The sequence below is a fragment of the Phlebotomus papatasi genome, chromosome 1 (assembly GCF_024763615.1).
Source record: "Phlebotomus papatasi isolate M1 chromosome 1, Ppap_2.1, whole genome shotgun sequence".
Classification (NCBI taxonomy): domain Eukaryota; kingdom Metazoa; phylum Arthropoda; class Insecta; order Diptera; family Psychodidae; genus Phlebotomus; species Phlebotomus papatasi.
The window spans coordinates 8,321,642-8,346,400 of NC_077222.1; the positions used below are offsets into that span (position 1 = coordinate 8,321,642).

Here is a 24,759-nt window from a genome sequence, read left to right on the forward strand (position 1 = left end):
TAATTAATATTTTATCAATAAAATATATTCTCATCGCGTCCTCTCGTCGCTTTTAAAGCTTTTAAATACCCTTAAACCCTGGCCTACAGAACAGGATGAAAATAAATTGTTTTAAAACTTAAAAATTCAATTAATTTTTGTAAAGCTAATTAAATATTTAATCCCATAAGATATTTTAGTTCTATCGCTTTCTATCATTGGCTGTAGCTTGAAAGCATTCACAGCTTCAATCGATCAGAGAATACGAATGTGACTAAATTATTCTATCAGATTAAGTATTTAATTTCATGTCGTCAATATTTAATGCTTACATCTTAGATAATTAATTTAAAAATATAAGTTTTTGAAAATTAATTTTAAATTACTTATCCTTAATTTCAAGTGAACAAGATCAATACTCTATTTTAAAAGAGTTTAAAATCAGTGAAAAATTAAAAATATCGATAAAAATCAACAATTTTCCGTGAGTTACAGTGTTTAGGGTAAGTGTGCCAAATTTCGGTATAGTTGCATGCAAGCGCCATAGTCTCAAGTTTGAAATGTAATATCTTTAATAGAAATTTATTTTTTTCATTTCTTCTACTTAAGGAATGTTGCTTAGAACCTTGTGTAAAGTTACATTTTAAAATAAATAAAAATGTAGACATAGCTTTGGTGTCCTATTTCGGTCACCTTCATTCTCATAGTTCCTTGCCCTTCGGGAATTTTTCCAATGTCTTTCTCACGTCATCTCGTTTGTCGAAGCTACATTTTTTTGTTATTCTTTTGCATTGTATAATCTCTAGAGTATGTAAAAACTAAAAATTCATGGAAATTTGAGAAACAAAAAAGGTGGCCGAAATTGCAAGCTGGCCGGAATTTGGCACACTTGACGTATTTTTTTTCTGAAAAACATAAATATTTTAAACGGTTTAATAACAAAGTAAAAATAACTAAAAAAAACTTTATTACAATAATTATTAGACTATTATTAGATAGTATATAAAATTGCTACCCTAAAAAAATCCCCGAAATACACCGCTGACTATCGAGTTTATTTAGAGTTTTCCACAATTTTAGTTTTATTGCTAATTTTATGATACTTGTGGAATCAGTGCCAGATTTTAATTCAAAGTTAATGTATATTTTTTTGTTGAAAAACCATAAACATTTCAATAAAGTTTCTCAGCATAATTTCAACTCACGCAAAAGAAATCTTTGCTACAATTTATCAAAGTTCTTTTAAGCTTTATTCAGAATTTAAGCATGTGAAAAATATATAGAAATATTGTGTTTAGTATAAAATCATAAATATACTGATGCATATTTTTCTAAAATCGTTTTTCAAAAGTAAGTTAGGTTAAGAACCTCATCTTGGCTTTCGATGATAATCCAAATTGATGGTGTTTGAAATTTCTTTCTCGTTCTGCAAATACTTCCCAATCTTCCCAAATCATCTTGGTGTTTATCTTATCCTTGCCATCCATCATTCTTTATAAGGTTTGCCGTTTGTAGGAGAATTCAATATGTGAATAGACACATACGGGGAAAATGGTGTGGAAAAGTTCACACACATAAAATGTTTTAAGAGCATAGGATTGGTTGCAATCATAAAAGTGTCAGTTTAAAGATCTTTATTCAAAATAAATCGATTTCCCTCAGAGTGAGCCCCTACATATTTGAATTTACATTTAACATAGGCCCCCCGGTGTTGGCCTATACGAACTGTTGGTGGCAAGGGATTGTAAGTCGTTGGCCTATTTTTTCCAAAGCGACCTTGGTGAATACTCGAGAAAGTCTTTCTCATCAAACCAGATATTTGTGTGAATTTCTCGACACTTCTGTCAGATTCAGCAGGATAGATTGGTGGTAATTTCTCCAAGAGTTTCATCCTCTCAGCAAGACTTACTGGTGTTGAGTCCAGAAATTGGAGTGTAGGCAAATGATTAAGGACTTTTTCTCTGTACTTCTGATACTTCTTCTCATCAATTGATCCACTGTAGATGGGAAATGGGCAGCATGGATTTCCCAGTAGACTTAAGTAGTCCAAATGTGGAAAGCTCTCTTTAATATTGTCTAACAGGTAATCCAGATTCTTAATCTGCAAAGGTATCAGAAATAATAGACGTAAATATATAGAGAACCCTTGCGATCAAAGAGGCACAATATGATTTAGAACGTTGATGAATTTTCTATGATGATTAATGATTTATTTAATCATTGAGTACGTAGTAAGTTGACTGATGGAGCGCTTGTTCTATGATACAAGGTTCCGAATCCGAATTTCCTTTAATCTGAAAAACAAATAGATCTTGTTAAAATTTTGTCAAAAGGATGTTGTTTACTAATTTGACAAGACTATTCTTCACATTTTATATGGAAAAACATCCTTTTGACAAACTTTTAACAAGATCAAGGCGATTTGACAAAGCTTTTCATAGGAAGGTTTTCATAGTAAGTGAGATTTGTTGGTACAATTATCTATCGTGGAAAGGGCACTCAATGGGTCAAGTGGTATAGCACTCGCTCTATAATGCAAGTGTCCCGGGTTCGAATCCTCTTTAGGACACCAGGATTTTTTCTGGCGTTAAAGGTGTTCGAATTGCATCCAGTGAGCTTCATTGCACTTGGTTTCACGTGGCATGGGACTGAAAATCTCATTCCGTATAGAATTTACAAATTGAAAAAATCCTAGTGTGATAGCACGGTTAGGCATGTAAGAGTATAATATTTAAACTATATTTTTTTTTTGAAATTTTCATTTAAAAATTTTTAAAATCTAATCTGTTGGGACCTTATTTTCGGAAAACTTTTTGGGGAAAATTTACGTTTCTTTGAATAAGATTTCTCGAAAACTTATGAATCGATTTCATTGAAGTTTAGCACACTTATACGGGCTTCGATCTAAGGCTTACTCATATGGCTTAATTTCTCGAATTTCTTTTAAGTCAGGATTTTTGGAAAATCATGATTTATGATATAATTATTAAGGTCAGGTGATGTATCAGATTCTGAGAAACCAATTTAATTTTTTGCTTCTTTAGGATTTTGAGATCTTCGGGAACTGGGCTAAACCTCTAGTCTGCAGACGGCTTTACTCTCGATAAGATAATTTGGTCTTTGAATGAAAGATTTTATGCTTCCTTGATTATAAGTTCTTCTACCAGGCGACACATGGAGTAAAAAAGTTCGGAAATGATTCTTTTTCAAATTCAAAATTTCTTTAAAAAATCGTTCGTTTAGGGATTAGTTTATTGTATGGCCATATGAGTGGCCTACTTGCATATGCACGGTCACTAAACCTACAATCAATGAAGGGATTTTCCATCGTTTTCATCCCGGAGGTTCGAATCGACACTAAGACGGCGATGGCCGCACGGGAGTGGTGAAAAAATAGAGATGAAAATAAATCAAATTAAATCAAATCTTCTGATAGAAAATAAGTGTTATTTTAACGTAAGATGAATTTACTCTGAATAATCTTGTCCACAAATAAGTTTTTTTTTAAGAACGTCTTTGAAAATCTTGTCACAGCGGTCGAATTATTAAGATTTCTAAATGAAAATTTCAGTATGTAGTTCTCAAATATTGTACTTTTATAATATGCTTAAGAGCTGGAATAAAATAATTTTATTATTATATTGAAAAAAAAAATAAAAAATAAAAAACTGCAGTTTTTTCAGTCTTTTTTACCCACATTACCCCTTAAGGCTCACTTGAGCAACATAAGATAGGGTGTTACTCGAAGTGTTTCATTTTCATGCATTAGATAAGTAGTTAAATATTCTAAAACTTGCTTTAAATTAATTACTTATTTAATGCTCAATGAGTACTTAAACTTAAAAATTGAGCGGATTTTTACATTCTCTTGGGTACCATAGCATTGTCCTTAAACAAAGTTTTTTGTAAAAAGGGAAATTATACAATATCTGGTGAAAACGGAGTAAGACCTTTTTTCGTTTCTTTCAATTTTTATTCACTACAACGTTTCGGGAATACGATGTCCCCTTCATCAGGTCTACAAAGCGTTTTTAACAATTTGGTTACATTTTTAAAAGAATTTTTAACATTTTCAAAGCCAAATTGTAAACAAATTGTTCAAAACGCTTTGTAGATCTAATGAAGAGGACATCGTATTCTCGAAACGGTAGCGAATAAAAATTGAAAGAAGCGAAAAAAAGGTCTTACTCCGTTTTCACCAGATATTGCACTGCACCAGGCCGTACATAGTCGAATAATCTCACGGGAAATTATACGTTTAACATTCTAATCAAATGTTTTTTTTTAATAAAATTTACTCATTCACCTCTAATTTTCTTGTGTAAAGTTTAAAAGAAATTTTATTTACAAAAAATGCTTTAAGCAAAATTCGTATAATAATGCAAAGGTTATGTCACGTAAATGTCATAAAAATAAGTGGCCATTAGTCTGGAAATGTCTCAAAAATGTTTTCACTTATGGCCATATGACCATACTCAATTTCTTTAATTATTTTTCAGTAGCATAAATTGAAGTGATAATACTGAATATTTGGGAATAACGAAATGATTTTTTAATATGCTCTCTTCGAGACGAAAATATTGTACAGTCATTTATTTACATTTTTTTTGTTTATTGGACTTTATTTTTGGGATTTTTTGGTCCCTTATCTTTAAGTAATATCCTTTACACTCTTTGTGTTTTTTTGTTTAAGTAGTTTTCTATTAATTTTTTGGTATCACAGTGAGACATCTCTTAAATTTAATAGATTAACAATATCCTAGCTAGGAGAATTGGCCTTGTTTTTTTTTAAAATAAATAGAAAACGTTTTTCTATGATCTTCAAAATCTATTATATTTCTACATTCATAAATAATAAATTTGCCTTTTCGATCACAGAAGTGCCAGATTTATTAACTCAATATATATTTAAAATCGACAAAATTTATTTGAATTTACATAATAATCAAAAACTAGCTAAAACCACTTTAAGCCACTTCCATTGCAACTGTGCGAAATGAGGTGTATCATATCTCTAATGTTTATATTTCCTATTTTCCTACTACGTCTTACCATATTGTTGTTAAGTGATAAAAGTTTGAGATTGTTGTTTGCAGGAAAGGTAATATCTCCAAGTTGATTGTTGTCTAAGATCAGTTCCTCCAGTGAAGTAAAGAGAGATATTCCAGCGATGGATGTTAACTTGTTGAAACTAATATCCAATTGATTTGCTCGATTGTGGTATAAATTTATAATGGGATCCGGTATTTCATATAGTTCCAGTTCAGACAGAATGAGCTTTAATGCAAAATTTAAAAAAAGAAGATAGTCAAAATCAATATTCTGCATGCCCCAGCCTCTTTGAACCCTACTGATTAATTTTTATCTCATGCATTCCTCAATTTTCTAGACTGATAAATAGGAAATGTACTTGAATTTCTTCCTATACAGAGAAAATGGGAATAAATGGCTACAATTTCGAGGTATTTTCGAGCAATTGTGAAAAATACAGATAAGTGCCTTTCTGTATATTCTGGGTGAATAACGTCGTTAAATCATTAAACTCCAGTTGTGTTTACATTGATAAGAAGTTGACTTATTTGATATGTATGGAAACTTTGTTTTTCATGAAAGTGAAGGAATTTAGGAATATTCAAATGAGCATCTTCACAAGGGTATTCAAAAAAATTGATCGATTTGTAGGGTATCTATTGAAAAGAAAGCTATACCATTTTTTTAATTTTTAAGATAATTTCTTGGCAATGTCGGTCCCCTGACCCTACCTCTTATGAATCTTTTCATCAAATATTTATAAAACGATTAAGATTTTAATCAGAGACTGCTTTTGTTGAACAAATCTATTTTAAGTGACCTAGGCTATCTAATTTGCGCCCATTATGTTTTAATCTGCTATAAAGTACTGAATTTTATAATATGATAGCCCCTTGTACTTTTGCTCCTAAACTGTAATCTCTAAATAGCCTGAGACGGCACCGCGTTAGTTATCTTTGCCTAGATTAGGTTCAATAAACAGTGAATTTTATCTCAGCCGAAGTATATCTCTTCCTGTTGAAAATTATTTTTCTATGGGAAAAAAATAAATGGTCAGTAAAAAGTCAAAAGTGATCAGCAAAAAATTAAAATTGAATATTTTTACTGCTCATTTTTATTTTTTTTGCTGACCACTTTCTATTTTTTACTGATCACTTTTATTTTATACTGATCATCTTTTACTTTTTACTGATCATGTTTTATTTTTTACTGACCACTTTTTATTTTTTACTGATCGTGTTTCATTTTTTGCTGACCACTTTTCGTTTTTAACTGACCGCTTTTAATAAAGTACTGCTCCTTTTTAATTTTTTACTGCCCTTTTTTAACTTTTTACTGCCCTTTTTTAATTTTTACTGACCATTTTTTTATTTTTTACTGATCTTTTCGAATTTTTTGTTGATCAAATTTGACTTTTTACTGCTCGTTTATTCAATGCCTTTTTCTATTAGCACGATTTGTTTGGGGAGTCTGTTGTGCCATTAGGGGAAAGTATTCTCCCTTCGAAAGTTTATGCCTTCGAATAAGGTGATTTTTTTTTATTTTTCCTAAGAGACTTACACATTTATAATAAATATTAATTAGCTTATTATCAATTTATTGATAATTATGTGACAATTATGTATAAGTTTCTCAGAAAAAGTAAAAGAAATTCACATTATTCGAAGGCATGAACGTTCAAAGGGAGAGTACTTTCCCCTATGTTTGCATTATTTGACGAATTAATTAATTAATTAATTTGACGAATTTTGAACCGACAAAAAGCAAAAAAATGATCCAGAAGTTTAGCGGTATTAAACCCGGATCGATACGGCTAGAATACCGTAAGACATTGATCGGAGAATATTCTTTTATTTTTTTTTTATTATTTAATTTTAAAATATACTTCAAGGATAGTCACAGTGAGTCCTTCATAATTTTTCTGGAGGTCAAATTTTAAACTCATGTAAAATTTATATTCCTGACCTAATTAGAATAAAATCTAATACTTTAGAGTTTAATAAAATTAAATCTGTTAAAATTGGTAACGAACGTATGGCGATTCAATTTTAATATAAAAAAGAGGGTGGGAAAGCGTCCCAGGTTTTGGCTTTGCAAAATGCTCGAACACATGATTTAGATGCTATACATCAAAAGTACTTCCGCATCGTTTACTGTTTATCAGTTTTATAACCGATTTTTAAACCGATTCATAAATCACTCAAAAGATCTTCCAAAATTGTATTAAGAGTTATAGATTTACTTTTAGGACAAATTTGTCTTGGTTCATAGCCGGTTCATTACCGGTGAAGGGGTAACTGAAATTGAGAAACGCTTGTAAATTGTTCGAGAAACACTTCGTGAAAACCGAGAAGCCCAATCTTTGCATCACGAAACCCACTTTTTGCTTCGCAGAACTCGAGAAACCAGAGACCCTTGTCAGAAAAAATGAAAATGATCCCTTATTACCGGCTCATAACCGGATGGAATTGGTTCAGGCTTGTCAAGAATTCCAAGACCTGTCCAACGAGTTAAAATATGATACCATTCTGTTGAGGAGTGTGTTCTGAAGAGCATTTTTAACTTTTGACCTTGAATAACCGGTATTAAGATTAGTGATTCCAAATGACCGAGTTTTTAGGATAGACGGTAAACCGGTTTTGGATGGCTCTGAAACCGGTTAACCAGTTTCAAATTTAGGATTAGGTTATGGAATTTTGAACATTTTTTCAAAACTTAATTTTTGATGTAATATTTAACACACAAATATATTCTTTTTCTCAGTTAAATTAGAACTTATTTATTGCTTTATTTTCTTTTTAAAATAATATTTTAAAATACCGTGGAAAAGCTAATGCTATGTAGATTTCCGTAAAAATAACTATTTTTTGTTTATAGTTGTCATTTTTGACAACCTTTAATGAGGAACTACTTAAAAATTTTATTCTAGATTTTGGAAAAAAATATAGAGAAGATTTTGACAAACAAACCGAAAGAGTTTTCCTCTTTATTTTCAAAATCTTATGACAAGTTAAATCTTCTTAAACTTAAGTTTCGAAAACTTGAATCGCTATCTATATTCTGCTGTAGAGTTTTTTTGTATGATCTTGTAAAAATATTGTCGAAATTAGTCTTTTTTCAACAAAAAATGCAGATTTTTCGGTCGGGAATGGTTTCTAAAGTCAATTTTTTCGATCATTCTCTGTAGAAAACATGCCAATGCATAATTTTTGGTATTATATATCATGAAAATCACGGTTATAATTTGTACCAAATTCACGAATAATTTCACAAAAAATATTCCATAGGCATTTCAAAAAAAAAAAATAAATAAATAAATAAATAAAAAATAAAATGAAAGGAAGCCTCTGGGGATTTCTACTGCACCGGTTGAGAAATTAATAATTACCAGTTTTTGAGAAAAAATTACAAGAATCTTGTGTAACAATTTTGGTGAATTTGGGTCTAATAGGATATGTATAGTTAAAATATGGCAAGATTTAATAAAAATCTCTATGAATACAGGGAGAGGTAAGCATCATGTTAGTTTTACACATAAAACAATATTTTACAAGATTGTACTAAGCTGTTTATATTTTTTCTCAGTATACAATTGATTTTTTATCTTGTAAATATTTAACTGAGGTTTGAAAGCTAAAATATTATCAAGTGAAAAAGTCCTGAAATAATTTTCGGTAACCTTTAAGCAAATAATTATTTTCAAGACCTAGAGTGGAAGAAACGTATAGGAAACCCATTACAACTATCCTTCATAATTATTAACATTATTACCATACTACATATTGCACTTAGAATTATATTGCACTCCAAGCTCTCATCTAAGGTCAAGAAAATATTTTGCAATGTATCTTGAATTTCAAGAAATAAACTTAACCTTTAGAGTTTAGAGAAAGTTCTGTAAAAAGACAGTTTTAAACCGGTTTCATCTTTAAAAACCGATTTTAAAACCGTCTCCAAAATAGGGCGGTTAACCAGTCTTTGAAACTGAATTTTTCCGAGTTTTGAAGAATTCTCGAAATAAGGCGTTATAGAACAAAAGTCCTTGTTTGATACCATCTCTGTGACTACTAAAAGTAAAGTGGCTCATTCTAAAGAGGCTTAAAAATTTAAATAGTAATTTAAACACAAAATTGTGGTTTTAAGCCCTTTAAAGGTTAAGACTTGTTAAAGCCTTGGTTCTATAAGGAAGTTATTTTGCTTCTGAGGTAAATCGACTTATAGAGAGTAGAGTTTCTTAAAAAATACCTACTCCGGTATCTACGGTTGACCTCAAACGGTTATAAGGACAAAGGTGAGTAAAATCGAATACTTATAATTCAAACTTTCTTAACAGTTGGTTCATAAAACATCAACAAGTTTTTCAGGCCTTGTTTTGATGATGAACAATTTTTTTCATTATGAAGAAAAAAACATACAAAACAAACAGTAAAGCAATTTTCATCTGAATTAATAAAATATTCCTCTTATATAAACTCAAACAAATTTGCAAACATTTTTACCGCATCAATAAATTTCGCAAATGGATGAATATTTATTAATTTAGGACTTAAAACAAACTAATAGGAGTGTTTATGGGAGGGTCCACATTAAAAATTCCGCAATGCTAATTGACAAGAAAGTGGAAAGGGTTATGCTGATGTTTGCAAGTGTTAAATCTAACCCTGTGCATACTGATACTGAGAATAGAAATATTTTTCTGCTACGAAGCTTGGGTAAGGAGGAAAAAAAACTTGGAGATTCGCCAATGAAGCCATTGAAGCCATTGAAATTTAAAGTCCATTAATCAATATTATTTTCATGGAAAGCGGTGAAGAAAGGTGAGAAACATTTCAGTGTACAAATAGCCTAAACAGATCAAATGGTAAGCATTTTGTTGTGTACAAAGTAAACCACCAACTGTGAAACTTAAAATATTTTCCCAACTGTATAAATCAGGCAAAAAGGAATTATTCTAAAGGGTTAAAACTTCTTATAGATAAAAGGCTGAGTTATAATGGCAAAGCCTGGAGGATTCATGAGGATTTTTGCAATATTCTTAAACTTACACGTCTCTCAGATTCTATGAAGACAACATTACTCCAATTTATTTCCATATTTTCAGCTGAAGCACCACAACACAACTGAAAGCATTTGAACTGGAAGGCGCTGAATGTTGTCTGTATACAAATATAAAGCCCCAATGTTTAGTTATATATATACGAAATGTAAGATGAGATAAATGTACGTAGTTGTATGTAAACATTGCGAGAATCTCATCTCTCAAGAGATAATATGTGTAATAACATTTACTTCTCTCAAATCTCACTTCTGCGGGATGCAGCGTGTTGAAGATTTTTGCAAAAAGTAACACCGGAAAAATTTAAGGAATTCCATATTTCATTTGAGGGATTTGTAAGAACAATTTCCTTTTCCAAAATAATACAAAAAATATTTACGAAACTTTTCTAATTTTTCATACTTTTGCAATTCTTAGCCATTTTTGAGGTATACATCTTTTCCACGGAAAATTGCAATTTTTCTTTTATGGTAATTTTGAACATGGCCAAATGCCAAGTGGCGCCGAGAGAGAAAGTATCAGGCATATCTATAATTTATATTATATGAACAATTTTAGATGATATTGCAGTGAAATTGGGCGATCACGTGCCGCAGTTCAACTTAAATGCAAGGCATTGACCTAAAGAAACTTAATAGCAATCTCGTCATCTTATATGATGTATATCTTCTCTTCGAGATTGTTATATTGATTCCCATGCCTTTATTACCAGACATTTGAGTATCAGACGGCAGAGAGCAGAAGATGGGTTGTATCAGGTGTCGCAAGACCTATTAAAGTATTTACTATTAACTACAAAATGGATTTTTTTTAATTTTTTCCATACGATATCTTTCTCTAATATTTAAGCAAGATTACAAATGGATATCTATTTGAACGACTAAAAAGCTATAGTATTTTTTAAAACCTTTGAATTACACATTGCATTGGTGATCTCAGTGGCGCAATAGGCAAGACCGGCGACTTTGGGCGGTGAGATCTCTGACTCGACGCTCAAAGCTGTGAGTTCGAGTCCCGCCCGGTGCAGCAACTAAATATTGAGGAAAAGACATTTTTTACTGTGATAAAACGTAATACAATGCACCGCCTCCGCCCAAAAACCTTCAGAAGCACGGAAGAAGCATTCACTATGGAAAAGGTGGAGTCAGACGTGGTCTGCTACCTTTTATCCCAGTAAATTAGCGCCAAGACTTCATATTCCAGTAGGATAATGCTCGGATCCATGTGAGCGCAGAAGCTTTAGATTGTGTTCGAGCTCTGAATATCAAAATCTTGGCTTGGCCACCTGACCTCTTGAACTCCTGACTTCAATAAAATTGAAAATATTTGGGGGATTCTTGTTTGCCATATTTACGCCGATATTTGCCAATAGACTTACGTTTTAGAGTTAAAATCTGCAATTTTGGATGCCTGGAACAAACCTGAAGATAAGTTCATCAAAATTTTAATCGATAGTATGCCACATCGCATTCTTGAAGTACTTCAGAAAAACGCTGGAATCACTAATTTTAAAGATTTGCATAAAAATTTTCTCGTCTGATAATATTACAAAAGAATTTATTGACATTATCGTAGTTATACGATCAAAAACGTGTAAAATCAAGGGGGAGATATTAGGGTCAGAAGTGGTGTACAACTGAAAATGAAGTGCTTGGAAGTCTTTGGAAGTGGGAGTGTCCGAAAATAAAGTCATTTCTGTCTAATTCCGAATTTTGCAGATTGTACTTTACTTTTAGTTCAGATTTTAAATACGAGTGGCCGAAAAACTTTTTTTTTAACATTTTACAAGTTCGGTTATGATAATAATTCGGAGTAAATAACGCTGAAATTTATTATAGCTTAAGGTAAGTTGTAGCTATTATAACTTATACTTAAGGAGTATCCCGTAAATTTCCTGCAGCATTTATGTTTACTTTTTTGCTTTTACTGGTAAGATTATATTGTCTTACATCCCCCTAATGCTGAGTATCCTTCTAATAAGTCGATAAGCCCTTTGAAGGACTTTTATAAAATACGTAAGGAACGAAAAGGTACCTTTGTAGTATTTAGAGCAGAATCACATTGACAGTAAAATGCTCACCGTATTTCGTTAATTTACGCATTTACATTGCAATTCTTACGCAAATTCTCGATTACCGTATTACCTCAAATCATACTCGGTGGCACTAGGTGAAAATAATATAAGAAAATTGAAGAAATAAAACGAAAATTCGATAAACGGTGAACAAAAAAAAAACTGTACGATTAATTTCTCTTACAGTTTTTTTTGCTCACCGTTTATCGAATTTTCATTTTATTTATTTAATTTTCTTATATTATTTTCACATAGTGCCACTGAGTATGAGATAAGGTAATACGGTAATGGAAAATTTTCGTAAGAATTGCAATGAAAATGCGTAAATTAACGAAATACGGTGAGGCAACAGCGAGCATTTTATTGTCAATGTGATTCTGCCCTTAATGTTAATCGAATTTTGGAAAGGCCTAAGTGATGGATTTCCACAAAAAAAGCATTTTGGAGGTTTATTTAGATCGTTTTTAAATGATTGAAGAATGGCTTATAAAATTTCGATATAAGGATATAATTATTGAAAAGATCAACTTTACAACTTTACAACTTAATAATTATCGAATTGAAGAGATTATCAAGATTTTGGAAAACAATAATTCGATAGTATTTCGTTATTTAGAAAAGCTTGTATGTATTTAAAAGCTCGATACATGGGTGCCACATTTTTTCACTTAAAGGAATAAGGAGAACTGTCGGAACTATGAACTGTATTACGGGTTATTATGGTACTTTTTGCTCGTAACCTTTTAAGCAAAGACCTCTCTTTCCAATTCCGGAATACACGATTTGCCGGATTCCGTGCTGTGTTTAAACGGGTATAAAGTGTTTGGGGATAACGGCAATAAAGTAAGAGTGTGGTGATGCATGGGGTTTTAAGAGTAACCTTAGAGACATCTCACTGATCTGACCGCTATCCTGTCAGATGATCTATTTTTCAGAGTAACTTAAGTAATTTTTTTAAACGTAACAAGAAACTTTTAGCCGATAAAAAATGGTCAACTTTTGGAAAACAATAATTTTTGATACAATATTAAATAAATTTGTTTTTGAAATGCACAAATAATATTTATGGATTACAGGCATGAAAAAATAAAAATTTGAAGGATGATTTTCTATTTGATTTTTAATTTGAAGAATATCTGCAAGATATTCAAAATATAAGCAAAATATTAAAAAAATACATAAGTAAAAAAAAATTTCTTGAGAATTTTTTAAATAGATTTTTCATAATATTAAATAAATTATTGATTCTTAAGTATGAGAATTGCATAAAGTGTGAGAAATGCCGGAAGTATTGCAGCTTTTTCGGGGGTTTTCCGAAATGCTGGAAGTGTGAAGAGCTCTTCTATATAAATTGTGGAAGTGTCTGGATGTGGTGTACACATTTTCACCCTAATATCTACCCCTTGAGTAAAATTGATGTTCTCTCAATTTAAATATATAAGTTGGACTGTCAAAAAATTATATACAAAAACAAATAACTTATATTATGTACAGCCCCATAATGTATTATTAGTATACAGGGACATGAATTAAATAAATAAATAAATAAATAAAAAAATAAAAAAATAAAAAATTAAATAAATAGGTTCAAATCAAAGTATTTTGTGGAAAGAAATTAAATAAAAAAAATATGTATATAGAAGAAAATGTGACTATTGAGAAGTGACCTTATGGTAATGATACACTGGAAAACCATAATAATAAGCATTTCTTCATTGGAAATATGGGAAAACCTTTGCAATGTCAAAAAATACAATAATCTATTGTAAAATAATTCAATTCAAAGTATTTTGCAGAAAAAAATTAAATAAAACGAATACAGAAAAAAATGTTGAATTCTGCAAAGTGACCTTATGGTAATGGTACGCATACGCATTTTATTTCTTTAATATTCGGAAATAAAAGCATGAAATGCATTGATAACTTTATTTTTTCTCCATTTTATTTAAGTAGAAAAATCCACATAATTTTCACAAACATTTTCATGGATGTTTTCCACATGAAAAATTCTGTATAAATCCGTGGGATTTTCCGTGGAATCTATTATGGAAAATTCCTATGGAATTTTTCAAGGAAAAATACTGGAAAATTCTGAGGATTTTTTCGCTTGCTATTCCTATTCTACTTTCTTTTACTATGGGGTAAATACAAAAATATGAGGAGTTAAAAACATATTTTATAGGATTTATCGGAATTACTTAAAAAAGCTTAATTGAAAGTCCTTAATTAAGTACTTAGCAAAAATACTTGTCATGTCTTTAATACAAACTACTTAATTAAGGACTGTTACACAGGACTTCATACGCCTTTTGTCACAAAGCTTTGACGTTTGTATCATTTTTTTTAATAGTTGGACGTCCTGCAACTCCTTAAAATTAAGCCATTGAGTTAGAAACCTATTAAGTTCTTAACAAGTAAATAATAATATATTAGCCGGGCTTGAAAAAATATTTGATATGATGATGAGAAAAAAGTTCTTACAAAACCAAAAATTCAATAAAGAAAATTTTTGAAAAATAATTATTGCATTACTTTTCAGAATTGAGAAAAATTGTCTCATAGAATGTTTGTAAAAATTATTTTATTCAATTGCATTATTTACACTGAACCACTAATTCTGCGTGAAGCAGAACAATATTTTCTTTATAAAAATAGAAAGTTTTTCGCAAAGAAGAAAGGAAAAAATAGATCAAAATAGCAATTTTGACTAGTTCCTAAATGTTTCGAAATAATTTTAATTTTTGCATCTAATTAAAATAAAAATCAAAATAAAAATCAATGAATTATAGGGGTACTCCGTATTGTGTGTGTGGTAGAGAAACACGAGATGCTGTGGATGCCAGTCCAGTGGCTACATTTCCTTGACTGAATCCACCAGATTGTTGTGCGAAGCCAGTTCCAGCATTGCCGGCGTTTGCGGTTAAATGATTCAAAGAGCTGGCTGAACCACTCTGTGGCACGGTTTGTGGGAGGCTTGGTACACGAGCATCCACCACCGATGGCACTGATGGCAGTGATGGCACCGGCAATGCCCCAGCTCCTCCCTCCTTCTTCGAGTTGTACTTGATGAAGTACACCTCGGGCTTGGCTGGAACTGTTGGTGCTGGTGTTGGAAGATGAAGGTCTGGCTGTCTGTCGGGTCTCTTCACCAGCACGTACACCAGAGTTTTCTCCTCATTTTGAACGGGTGCAGGAAGGAGGGGTTGCTGCTGAGGAGTTGGAGATGGGGCTTTGATAAATATTATCTTGTAGTGCTTAACGGGTCGGTCGTAGGTAACAACTCGGGGTGCTGGGAGGACTTCGTGATCTGGTGGTGGGACGTGCACGTAAATGTGCTTCTGGACTTCAGGAGTGTATTGACGAGAAGCCTGCTGTCCAAAGGTTGTAGCAGCTGAAACTATTGAGAGAAAAATAAAGTTAGTTGATTCAATTGAAAGCTATTGATTATACTTTTATTGGCGACAATTTTAAAGTTTACGTTTACTTACTTTACAATAAATTTAGTAAAAATAGGGTGGCAAAAATATACTTTTGCTCAATTTTTTTTTCTGATATAGGGTAAAGTGATATAATTTGGAATTAGTGTTACAAGTTGGACAATTCGCCGGTACAAGTTGGACATGGCTTTCTTCTTGATAAATACAGTACAAAATTTGTTTTTAAGCACAAGGAACCAAATTATAAAACTAAAGCATTAAAAATATACAAATAAAAATTAAGTACTAAATTTATCAAGACAAAAAGCCCTGTCGAAATTGTACCATTGTCCAACTTGTACCACTGTCCAACTTGTACCACTTTACCCTCTATGAGAAAGGGAATAATATAATTATTCTTATTCTTATTGTTAATAATTAGTATTTTAATTATTTTTAAATAAACTAGAATAACTGAGGATGTTACAATTAATTTTATCAATATTATTATTATCATTATTATTATTAATTATTATTTTATTTATTATACTGTATGAAATTTATTATTCATTTTGATTTAAATAATTCCCCCCCCCCCCTTGGCCATCGCCGTCTTAACGCTATTTAGCAACCTCCAGACCAAAACGAAGGAAAATTTCTTCACATTTTAACAAGATCCATTTGTTTCAAAACAAAACGTTTTTTATAGAGTATTAAGGAAAAACCCATTTAAGAACGTAAGGGAAAGTGCCCATGCTTGATACCATTGGAAGCTTCGTAATGACTAAATTTTTCCTATGTTTCTCAATAAACGTGACTCCGCAATATATTTTAAAAACTGGCCACTTTCCCATAGTTTTTAAAATAGACAATTTAATCATTACGTAGCTTCCCATGGTATCAAGCATGGGCACTTTCTCCTAGATCTATTACATATATAAACCTTAAATTATAATACGATAAATAAAAATATATATAAAAAACAAAAATTGAAAACATTAATCAACGAATCGTGCTAATATTAAGCTAATATTTTTCGGGATTTAAATTTTTAAAATTTGTAATCTCTGTTAAAGTCAAGAGCTTAGTTACATGAGCTTAAAAATAATTTTCGGTATGAATTTTTCCCTAATCGACGCTTTTTATATAAAAGACCAGAAAGTAATTCAGTAAGAAATTTCGTTAAAAATACCAAGTAAGTTCCATTAGTAAAAGAAATTGTTGAATTTCTTTTATAACTGTTCATACTACAAGAGAGAGCAGTTTCCATTTTTTACTAATAAAGGCCTCTACTCATTGGGAGCAATTTTCGTCAAAAATTGCATTATTGACAGAATTTTGATGTTTCAACAGTAGTGCAGACGAATTTTCTTTGACGAAAATTATTCCTAATGTGCAGAGGCCTTTAAGGGGGCATTCAAATGGGATGATTTTGATCGAGAACCTCCATTTCTAAATAAAAGTTCCCTTCTGAGCGTTAGCCCTGCGAACTTTGCCTATCTTTCGGCGCATAAAATCTCCATCATCAAAAGCTCCGTTTGGTTATTATCGAATATTTCGCTCCTTGGAAATTACAAGGGGCCAACCCACTTTTAGGCGATTTTGAGGTTTTAATGCACTCAGACAGAAAATTTAATAAAATTTCAGATGATATGAGTCAATAAATTTCGTTAATAGATAAGTTTTTCAAAATTTTACTCTTTATGATTGCTTGCGCGGTTTTGTTTGAAGTCAAGGGACACAAAATAGATTTATCGTTCAAATTTTTTGTGAAACAAGGGACTAACTTAAGCAAGTTTAGAATGACAAAGAGCTAACTCATAAAAAAACTTATTTTAAAAGGTAAAAATATGTATGTTTCGATGTTTATAATAATGCTTATACAAATAGAAAAGAATTAAATTGTTTTTATTAACATACTTAATTGAGATAATTATTTATAAAAGTTGAATCTTTCATGCTGTTTCCTGAAAAATGGCTCAGATTGAGTTGACTCCTTGTAATTTCCAAGGAGCAATTTTTAACATTAAGTCAATTTAAAATCAGTTGTTTTTTTGTTACTGAAGAGATATCTCTTTTAAATCGTTCTTGATTGCTCGGAAAATGCTTGTTGTCACGGTAAATTGCCATTAAGTGAATAATGAAATTATTTAGTTACACGATTTAATTTTGATTTTTGGTAAAAGTTATTTATGGTTCGGGAGTTGTGGAGTCCCAGACAATAATTGTTTTTTTTTTAATATCTACAGAACAGAGGAGAAACCTGCGTGATGAACAAGATTTTTCGGATGCGCTGTGACTGAAGTTCGAAACGTTTCGAAATAAAATAGAAAATCCATCAAGATTTTTATTTTAGTCAGGACACACTTGGGAAAGTTTATTACAGAGGGTGGAGAAAATTTATCTCAGATACGAACCACCAGGGGAGATTTCCTAAGACTCTTTGGTGCATAGCACAGTGGGGTGTACTTAAAAATTCCCCCATGTAAGAGACACTTAAAGGTCTATTCAATTGAGGTTATTTCGATAAGAAATTTTCTTTTTGAAATAAATAATAACCCAGTGATCTATAATTAATAAATAATTATGAATAATTTACAGTAGAGTCTCTCAAATCTGAATCTCTCAAATTCGAATGACGTTTGGATGAATGAAAATCATATTTATGAGCTTCTTTCTGAATGTTTACATACATTATGATCGTATAAAGTGAAGAGGAATTATGTTACCACTAAGACTTGCGAGAAAGTACGGAAAATTGATTCAGAGTACAATTTAATCTCACATAAATTTCGTTCGAATTTGGGAGGTGAGAAATGTCAAAAATACTCCCCGAGCGTTCGAATTTAGAAGACTCTACTGTATCTCTACCTTCAGCGAATTATATTTAGACAATCTAAGCGGAAAGTGAACCTGGGGTTATATTGAAAAGCTACTTTTTCTCGTATTTCTAAAGAAAGGTGGGCTTTAACGTAAGTTTAGATAGCCAAAACAATTAAGGATCTAGATTAAGTTATGATTAGGTCCAACTTCCTTAAGAAATATGCGAAAAAATTACGTTTTTAATGTAGCCCTAGCTCAAAGTAGCCCAACCTCCCCCTACTTGCCATTGCAGTTGTTTTGTGCTGTAACGTGAGTGCTATGGGAATGGGAAAGTTGATCAACCTTGAAATCAACAGAACAATTGGAAAATTTCTAGGCTCACAGTGATTCTCTGTGGTTTTCTTATGTTACCATTTATTTAAATTAAACGTTCCTCACATCTGTAGGGTAAAAGGAACACCTCTTTGATAGGGAATTCCTATTGACACTTTCGTCAAAATATTGAAATTTATCTAACATAACTAATAAAATGCAAATGCAAAGCGTTTTTCTCTATTTTAGCTGTTTTCTATTAAGAGAAGTTTTCAAATTTAATATCCTGATTGATACTGGAAAGGAGTCAATAGGTGTTCGCTTCACTCTATGTCGTTTTTAAATCAAATTGAAAGTCTGGCAGATTTTTTATTTTAGCCGAGACACACTTGGAAGGATTATAACAGATGTATGACACATTTTATCTCAGAAACAAGCCACTAGACAAGATTTTGAAAGATAGATCGGTACATAGATTAATCAAGAGCTTTTTTGTATTACGTTTGTTTAGGTTGTTAACGAACTCTATGAGGCAATGAGTAATATGCATGTATTGACCAAACTAACAAATATATTGACTCAAATAACACAATTTCATAATATAACTGGTAACAGGATGTTAATTGCACGTATTTGACTATTTTGAGCCACTTTCTCATATTTGTCAAGAAACTTTTGGCCGATGAAAAATGATTAACTTTTGGAAAATATTTTTTTTATGTGCAATGCAATTAATTAATTTTTTTGAAATACATAAATAACATCTATGGATTACAAGCAACTCATTTCCAAATTAAAAATTAATAAAAAGTAATTTTTTCTATGATTTTTTCCACATGATTTCTCGAAATTTCTTTGTCAAGAAACTTTTGGCCGATACTGTACTTCAAAGACTAAGGCCAATCTAAGTCAATCTTAAAGACTAAAACTTTGGCACTATTTGAGCTCAAGCGTAAAATCCTTTCACTGTAATTTTTGCAGAATGAATTAAAGGTAAAGTTTCAGTAACTTTTCCACTTAAACGCCAAAAGTACCAAGATTTATTTCTTGGACATGAGGAACTTAAGATGTTCATTATCGTACTCCCGTATAATGCACAAAAAAAAACACTAAGCATTGATACGCACATGACTGAGAACTTCCCGATCCAGAAACACTACTGAGCGAGGCAAATGGTGATGAAGATCCTGCACCAATTAAATTAGCATCCCCAGAAAATCTTGGTAATCCATAGGAGTATCCTTGTGGTCTTGGCACAGCCACTGCTACAGCCACAATGCACTGTAGAACTACTAAAAACTTCATTTTCACGCGATGAAATTTTAAACAGCACTGTCTTTTTTGATTCAGAGCTAATCAATTTATATAGGCATCGAGAGTTGACGAATATTTTTTGGAACATTGGTGACAATATAATAACGCGATCGTGAGTTTTTTTTTTTGGAAAAAAGATGGCAATATTCATAAGAGGGGGCTGAGGCCTCAACACATTTTTCCATCAAAAGAAGTTTAGCAAACTATTATGTTTATTTCCTCACGCAGGTTATGACATCTGCCTCTGATTTACAATAAAAATGCCGACTTTTAAGACACAAATCCATACCGACTATATGAAGCAAGAATATTTTATTGATTGAACTCGCATTGGCATTTCAATATGCGATAGCAACACTCCTATCACTCATGGGATTTAGTATTAATAGTTAGTGCAGTTGCCTGCATCAGTCCTCATTCAGATGTAACTATTTAAAAACAAAAGAGCTTTTTGGAAATTAATTTATCAAATTATAGTGCACCCACAACAATAAATTCTGTTTTGTAATTTTAAGTTCTGTGTGACTGATACTGTTGGAACTATATTTTGTTGACTTTTAGAGAAATTTCAAGGAATCGTTTAGACTTGGACGTTATATTTAGAAATAAATAACAATAATTTCCAAATTAATACAAAATTAAAAGATAATGAAATAATTTTTTAGATTTTATAGTATGAATTTTAGGTCATAATTTATGTTCCCATTAATCATAATTGCTTAATCTTTGAGCTGTCTTTCAAACTGTAAGACCAAAACGAAAAGCATAAACAAAATGTTTAAATAATTAAAAAAAAAATAATGAATAATATTTTAATTTTAAGACATCTTTTTATTCTTTTATGTAGGCTGTGAATCCAACAAAAATATAACATTTGAACAATGTTTTGTAAAATTTATATTTAAAAATTTGAAACTTCAACCCTTGGGACCTGGTTTGTAAGCTATTTTTTAATTCTATCTCTTAACAATGGTCTTTATTGATTGCGCTTAATAGGTCGGATCGATGAAGACCATCCTTAAGTACTAAGATGAAAGAAAAGCCTACGAAAAGTCACCTGCATCTACTCATTAGACTAATCTTAAGACAAACACACCCAAATATTTTCTGTTAGCAGGTGAGTAAAACTTGTACAAAACCGAAAGATTTTGAAAAAATAAAATTTGTTTCTCTTTTTAGACAATTTTACACTAAAAGGTGCATTTTTACAAGGAAAAATGAAATCATTCTCAAGTAGTAAATAATCTTTTCCAAAAGAAGTTTCCAAATTTCAATGAAATCGTTGCATTATTTGTTTGGGAATCCTGTCCATAGAAAAAATGAATTTTCAGGAATAAGCGATTAAGTTTGACGCTTCCCTCAAGCCTAGAGATAAAAATTTCGAAAGTTATATTGAGGATGACCTAAAATTTTGTAAAAAAAATATTACTGATGAATTGTACTACTTTACAAAAGAAAAATTAAATAAAAACAGTTTTCTTTAACTGTAATATTCAAGTAATCTTCTTAATTTTTTTTTGCATGTTTCTAAGTTGTTTTTTCTCATTGATTCTATTATTTTTTCAATTTATTTTTCAAATAATAAATTGGCAATGAAAATAGTTCTTAGGAGGATTGCCAATTGATAATAGTTGTCTACACTTATAGGTATAATTGGGTACCGGTCAAAATTCCGAAAGCCGAAATTCCGAAAAGTCAAAATCCCTAACGCCAAAATCTTAAAAGTCAAAATCCCGAAAAGACGAAATTTCGAATAGACCAAAATTTCGAAAGGTTCGAAATTCCATATAGCCAAAAACCTAAAAGGCCAAAATCTCGGAAGCCAAAATCCCGTAGTTCATGAAAGTGTCATAGCTACCCCCATGATAGCACACGCACTTGTTGGATTCAAAGGGAAATTTTTTGTGTTTTTGGGAAATGATTCTACACAGTATCCAAAGTTCTAAAGCCAAAATTCCAAAAAGCCAAAAACCCAAAAAACTAAAATCCCGATAGTCAAAATCCGGAATGTTAAAATCCCGCACGCCAAAACACTGATAGACATAATCCGGAATTCTGAAAGGGACGAAATTAAACGAAGTGACCTTCGGGATTTTGGCTTTCGGGATTTTGGCTTTTGGAATTTTGGCATTAGGGATTTTGGCGTTCGAGATTGTGACCTACTAGAGATTTTGCTTAATATAGATATTGTAAAAGAAACAGAAAAATTGTTGTTAAATGTGTCCGAAATGGTACCAAATGGTGTTAAATGGTACCAAATATTTTTAATTTGATTGTATATAGTAAAAAAAATATATTAAAAAAAGGAAAAAAAAGCATTTAGTCCACTAAATGGTTATTATTTATCCTGTAAATTACGTAATATTTAATAAATATTAATTCGAACTCTTCTTGACTTCTTGAAGTTCTGAAATGATTATATCGATTACACCTAACTTTTTTTCAATGTCTTAACGAGATTTTTGTAGGAAACGGTGGGCTAGTTTCACGCATGAAATTCTATGGAAAATAAAGATTTTTAAGACGAAAATGGTTCATATTCGTTTAGCAAATGAGTCCTGAAAAAATGTTAAGCATGCCCTGTAACTGCCCTACTCTTCTCTATTGGCCATTTCTATTCATCTACTGAACCTCTTTTGTTAATTTTCTGTATTTTTCGTTTAAAATAAGAACACAGATGTTGCTATTTTAGCTAGTGAGATTGGTATAAAGTTTAGGGAATAATAAAGACTTTATTGGAAATTATGTTTGTATTTGGTGTTTTAATTAGATAGTAGCAGATTGACAAGTATTTTGGTGAAAACGGTAAGTAAAAAATAAATTTTCCCTTGTTTTTTAGCAAATGAATATGTGGTTAGAAAAAATAAATAAATTTTGGGAGTAAAAATCAAGTTTCAGTATGTAATATAACGAGTTTAAAGTCATTAAAAATGTTAAAATCTTTAAAAAAATAAATATTATATTTTAAAAATTTTATCCATCTAAGTCAGTTGCATGAAAAATGATAAAGTCTTTTTATTATGCGCTATAGGGTAAAATGAGGTAATTTGGTACCATTTACAATTTGGGACACTTGAGATTTTCTCATTGTTTCAAATGAGCAAAGAGAAAACAAAGACCGCAAAATAAAAGAAAAAGACATTTAAGAAGAGAAGGAACAAATATCTTCCTTTTGAATCTCTAAAACTGTGAGAAAATCTCAAATGTCCCAGATTGTAAATGGTTCCAAATTACCTCATTTTACCCTACACATAAGCAGTAAAAAATTGTCAGAAAAATGAAATTTGAACAGTAGGATATGGCTTTAAGACTTCGCAAGTACTCTGACTTCGAACACCTCATATTTTTCCCAGATTCTTTTAATGAATCTCACATGGCACATGGCACAATATTTTAATAGCTAGTATTTAGTCACACATTTCCTGAAAAAAATAGGTCAGATTCATTAAAGGAATATAGGAAAAATATGAAGTGTTCGAAGCTTGAAAGCCTTCCTCTACTTAACTTCAATTAAAAAAAAAACAGAAATTGTAATGCAAATTTTGGAAAAGGTAAAATAGCAAAGGTTTTCATTGTACCTGCATGATAATTGTGCTTCAATCAATCAATCAATCAATTGTAATTCATATTGTACTAACATTTAATATTGAGCTTTTTACAGCTCATTTGCTTTTTTACATTTTCTATTCTTTGTCAAAACATAGAAGATGATTTTATTGTTCTTAAAATGTTGAATTGAGCACGGGAAGGCTTTCAGGCTTCGGACATACTCTGGCTGTGAACACTTCAAATTTTTTTTTATAGTGATTTAATGAAATTATTATACCCGAAAGTTAGTTATTCGCACAGTTATATTGGTTTCAAATGTTAAAAATCCTATACTCAGAATGTAAAATTTTAGCGTGAAATCGCTCTCGTGTAAAGTAGGCCATTCGCGACTTATTCGTTTTATATTCTGAGCCATCGAAATATGGACATAAATTTCTCTAGTGTGTAGATGCTATAAATCTCTTAAGGTGTCTACATAATTATGACAAATTTCTGTCAAAAATGAACTTCAAGAAGTCTGCATCAAAAAAATTGTCTACGCATTGGTATGAATTTGTGACAAAAAGATGGGTTTTTGAAGAAAATTGTCTAATGTAGGCAATTTCTTTCAAAAATTGTATCGAATTCAAGATAATTTCTATCAACAATTTTTGAAAGAAATTGCCCGCTATACTGGAACAAAATTCATCAGTCATTTTTGACAAAGTTCTTGAAGGAAACCATCACAATTCAAGATTGTTTTTCATGAAAATTTGTTGTTTTCTGGTGGAAAAAATGTGAACAGCGTTTGGTGAAGTTCCTTAGAGTATTATTTAGTGAATTTTTGTGGTTAAAGCAAAAATGCAAAAGAAGAGTGTTTTTTTTTTGGAGATGTCGTTCCTGGTGGAATCAGCTCCAATGTGTAGGGTAACGTGCGGTAATTGGGACACTTTTTAGCATTTTCAAGTTTCAAGCAGCTTAATGACTTCTCAAATTGTGTTTTTCTTTATTGGTACAAATATTTATGTTGCCTATTCTAAACAGAATAGGATTTTTACCAAAAAATGTTCAATATTGCATAATTTTTTTTATACAAAATAGAAAAAATTGTAAAGAAGTAATAAAGGTATATTTCGGAACAATTGGGTATTTCGGGACAGGCAAAAGTGGATATTATGCAAATAAATTTCACTGAGCCTGATTATTTACCATTAAGTAGAAGGTGT

General features: G+C 31.1%; 2 protein-coding genes across 2 annotated transcripts; both read right to left on the bottom strand.

Annotated features, from left to right (window-relative positions):
- Positions 1-1,598: 1,598 nt before the first annotated feature.
- LOC129798687 (leucine-rich melanocyte differentiation-associated protein) lies at positions 1,599-10,126 on the bottom strand. The gene is made up of 3 exons (XM_055841955.1): positions 10,056-10,126; positions 5,032-5,256; positions 1,599-2,080 (listed from the first exon to the last, which is right to left on the bottom strand). The coding sequence occupies exons 1-3, from the start codon at positions 10,101-10,103 to the stop codon at positions 1,604-1,606; spliced, it is 750 nt and encodes a 249-aa protein (XP_055697930.1). The 5' UTR covers positions 10,104-10,126; the 3' UTR covers positions 1,599-1,603.
- A 4,580-nt stretch (positions 10,127-14,706) lies between these two features.
- LOC129798688 (uncharacterized) lies at positions 14,707-20,022 on the bottom strand. Its single transcript, XM_055841956.1, has 2 exons — positions 19,819-20,022; positions 14,707-15,537 (listed from the first exon to the last, which is right to left on the bottom strand). Exons 1-2 carry the CDS (start codon positions 19,994-19,996, stop codon positions 14,924-14,926), a joined length of 792 nt encoding a protein of 263 aa, XP_055697931.1. The 5' UTR covers positions 19,997-20,022; the 3' UTR covers positions 14,707-14,923.
- Between the last annotated feature and the right edge of the window lie 4,737 nt (positions 20,023-24,759).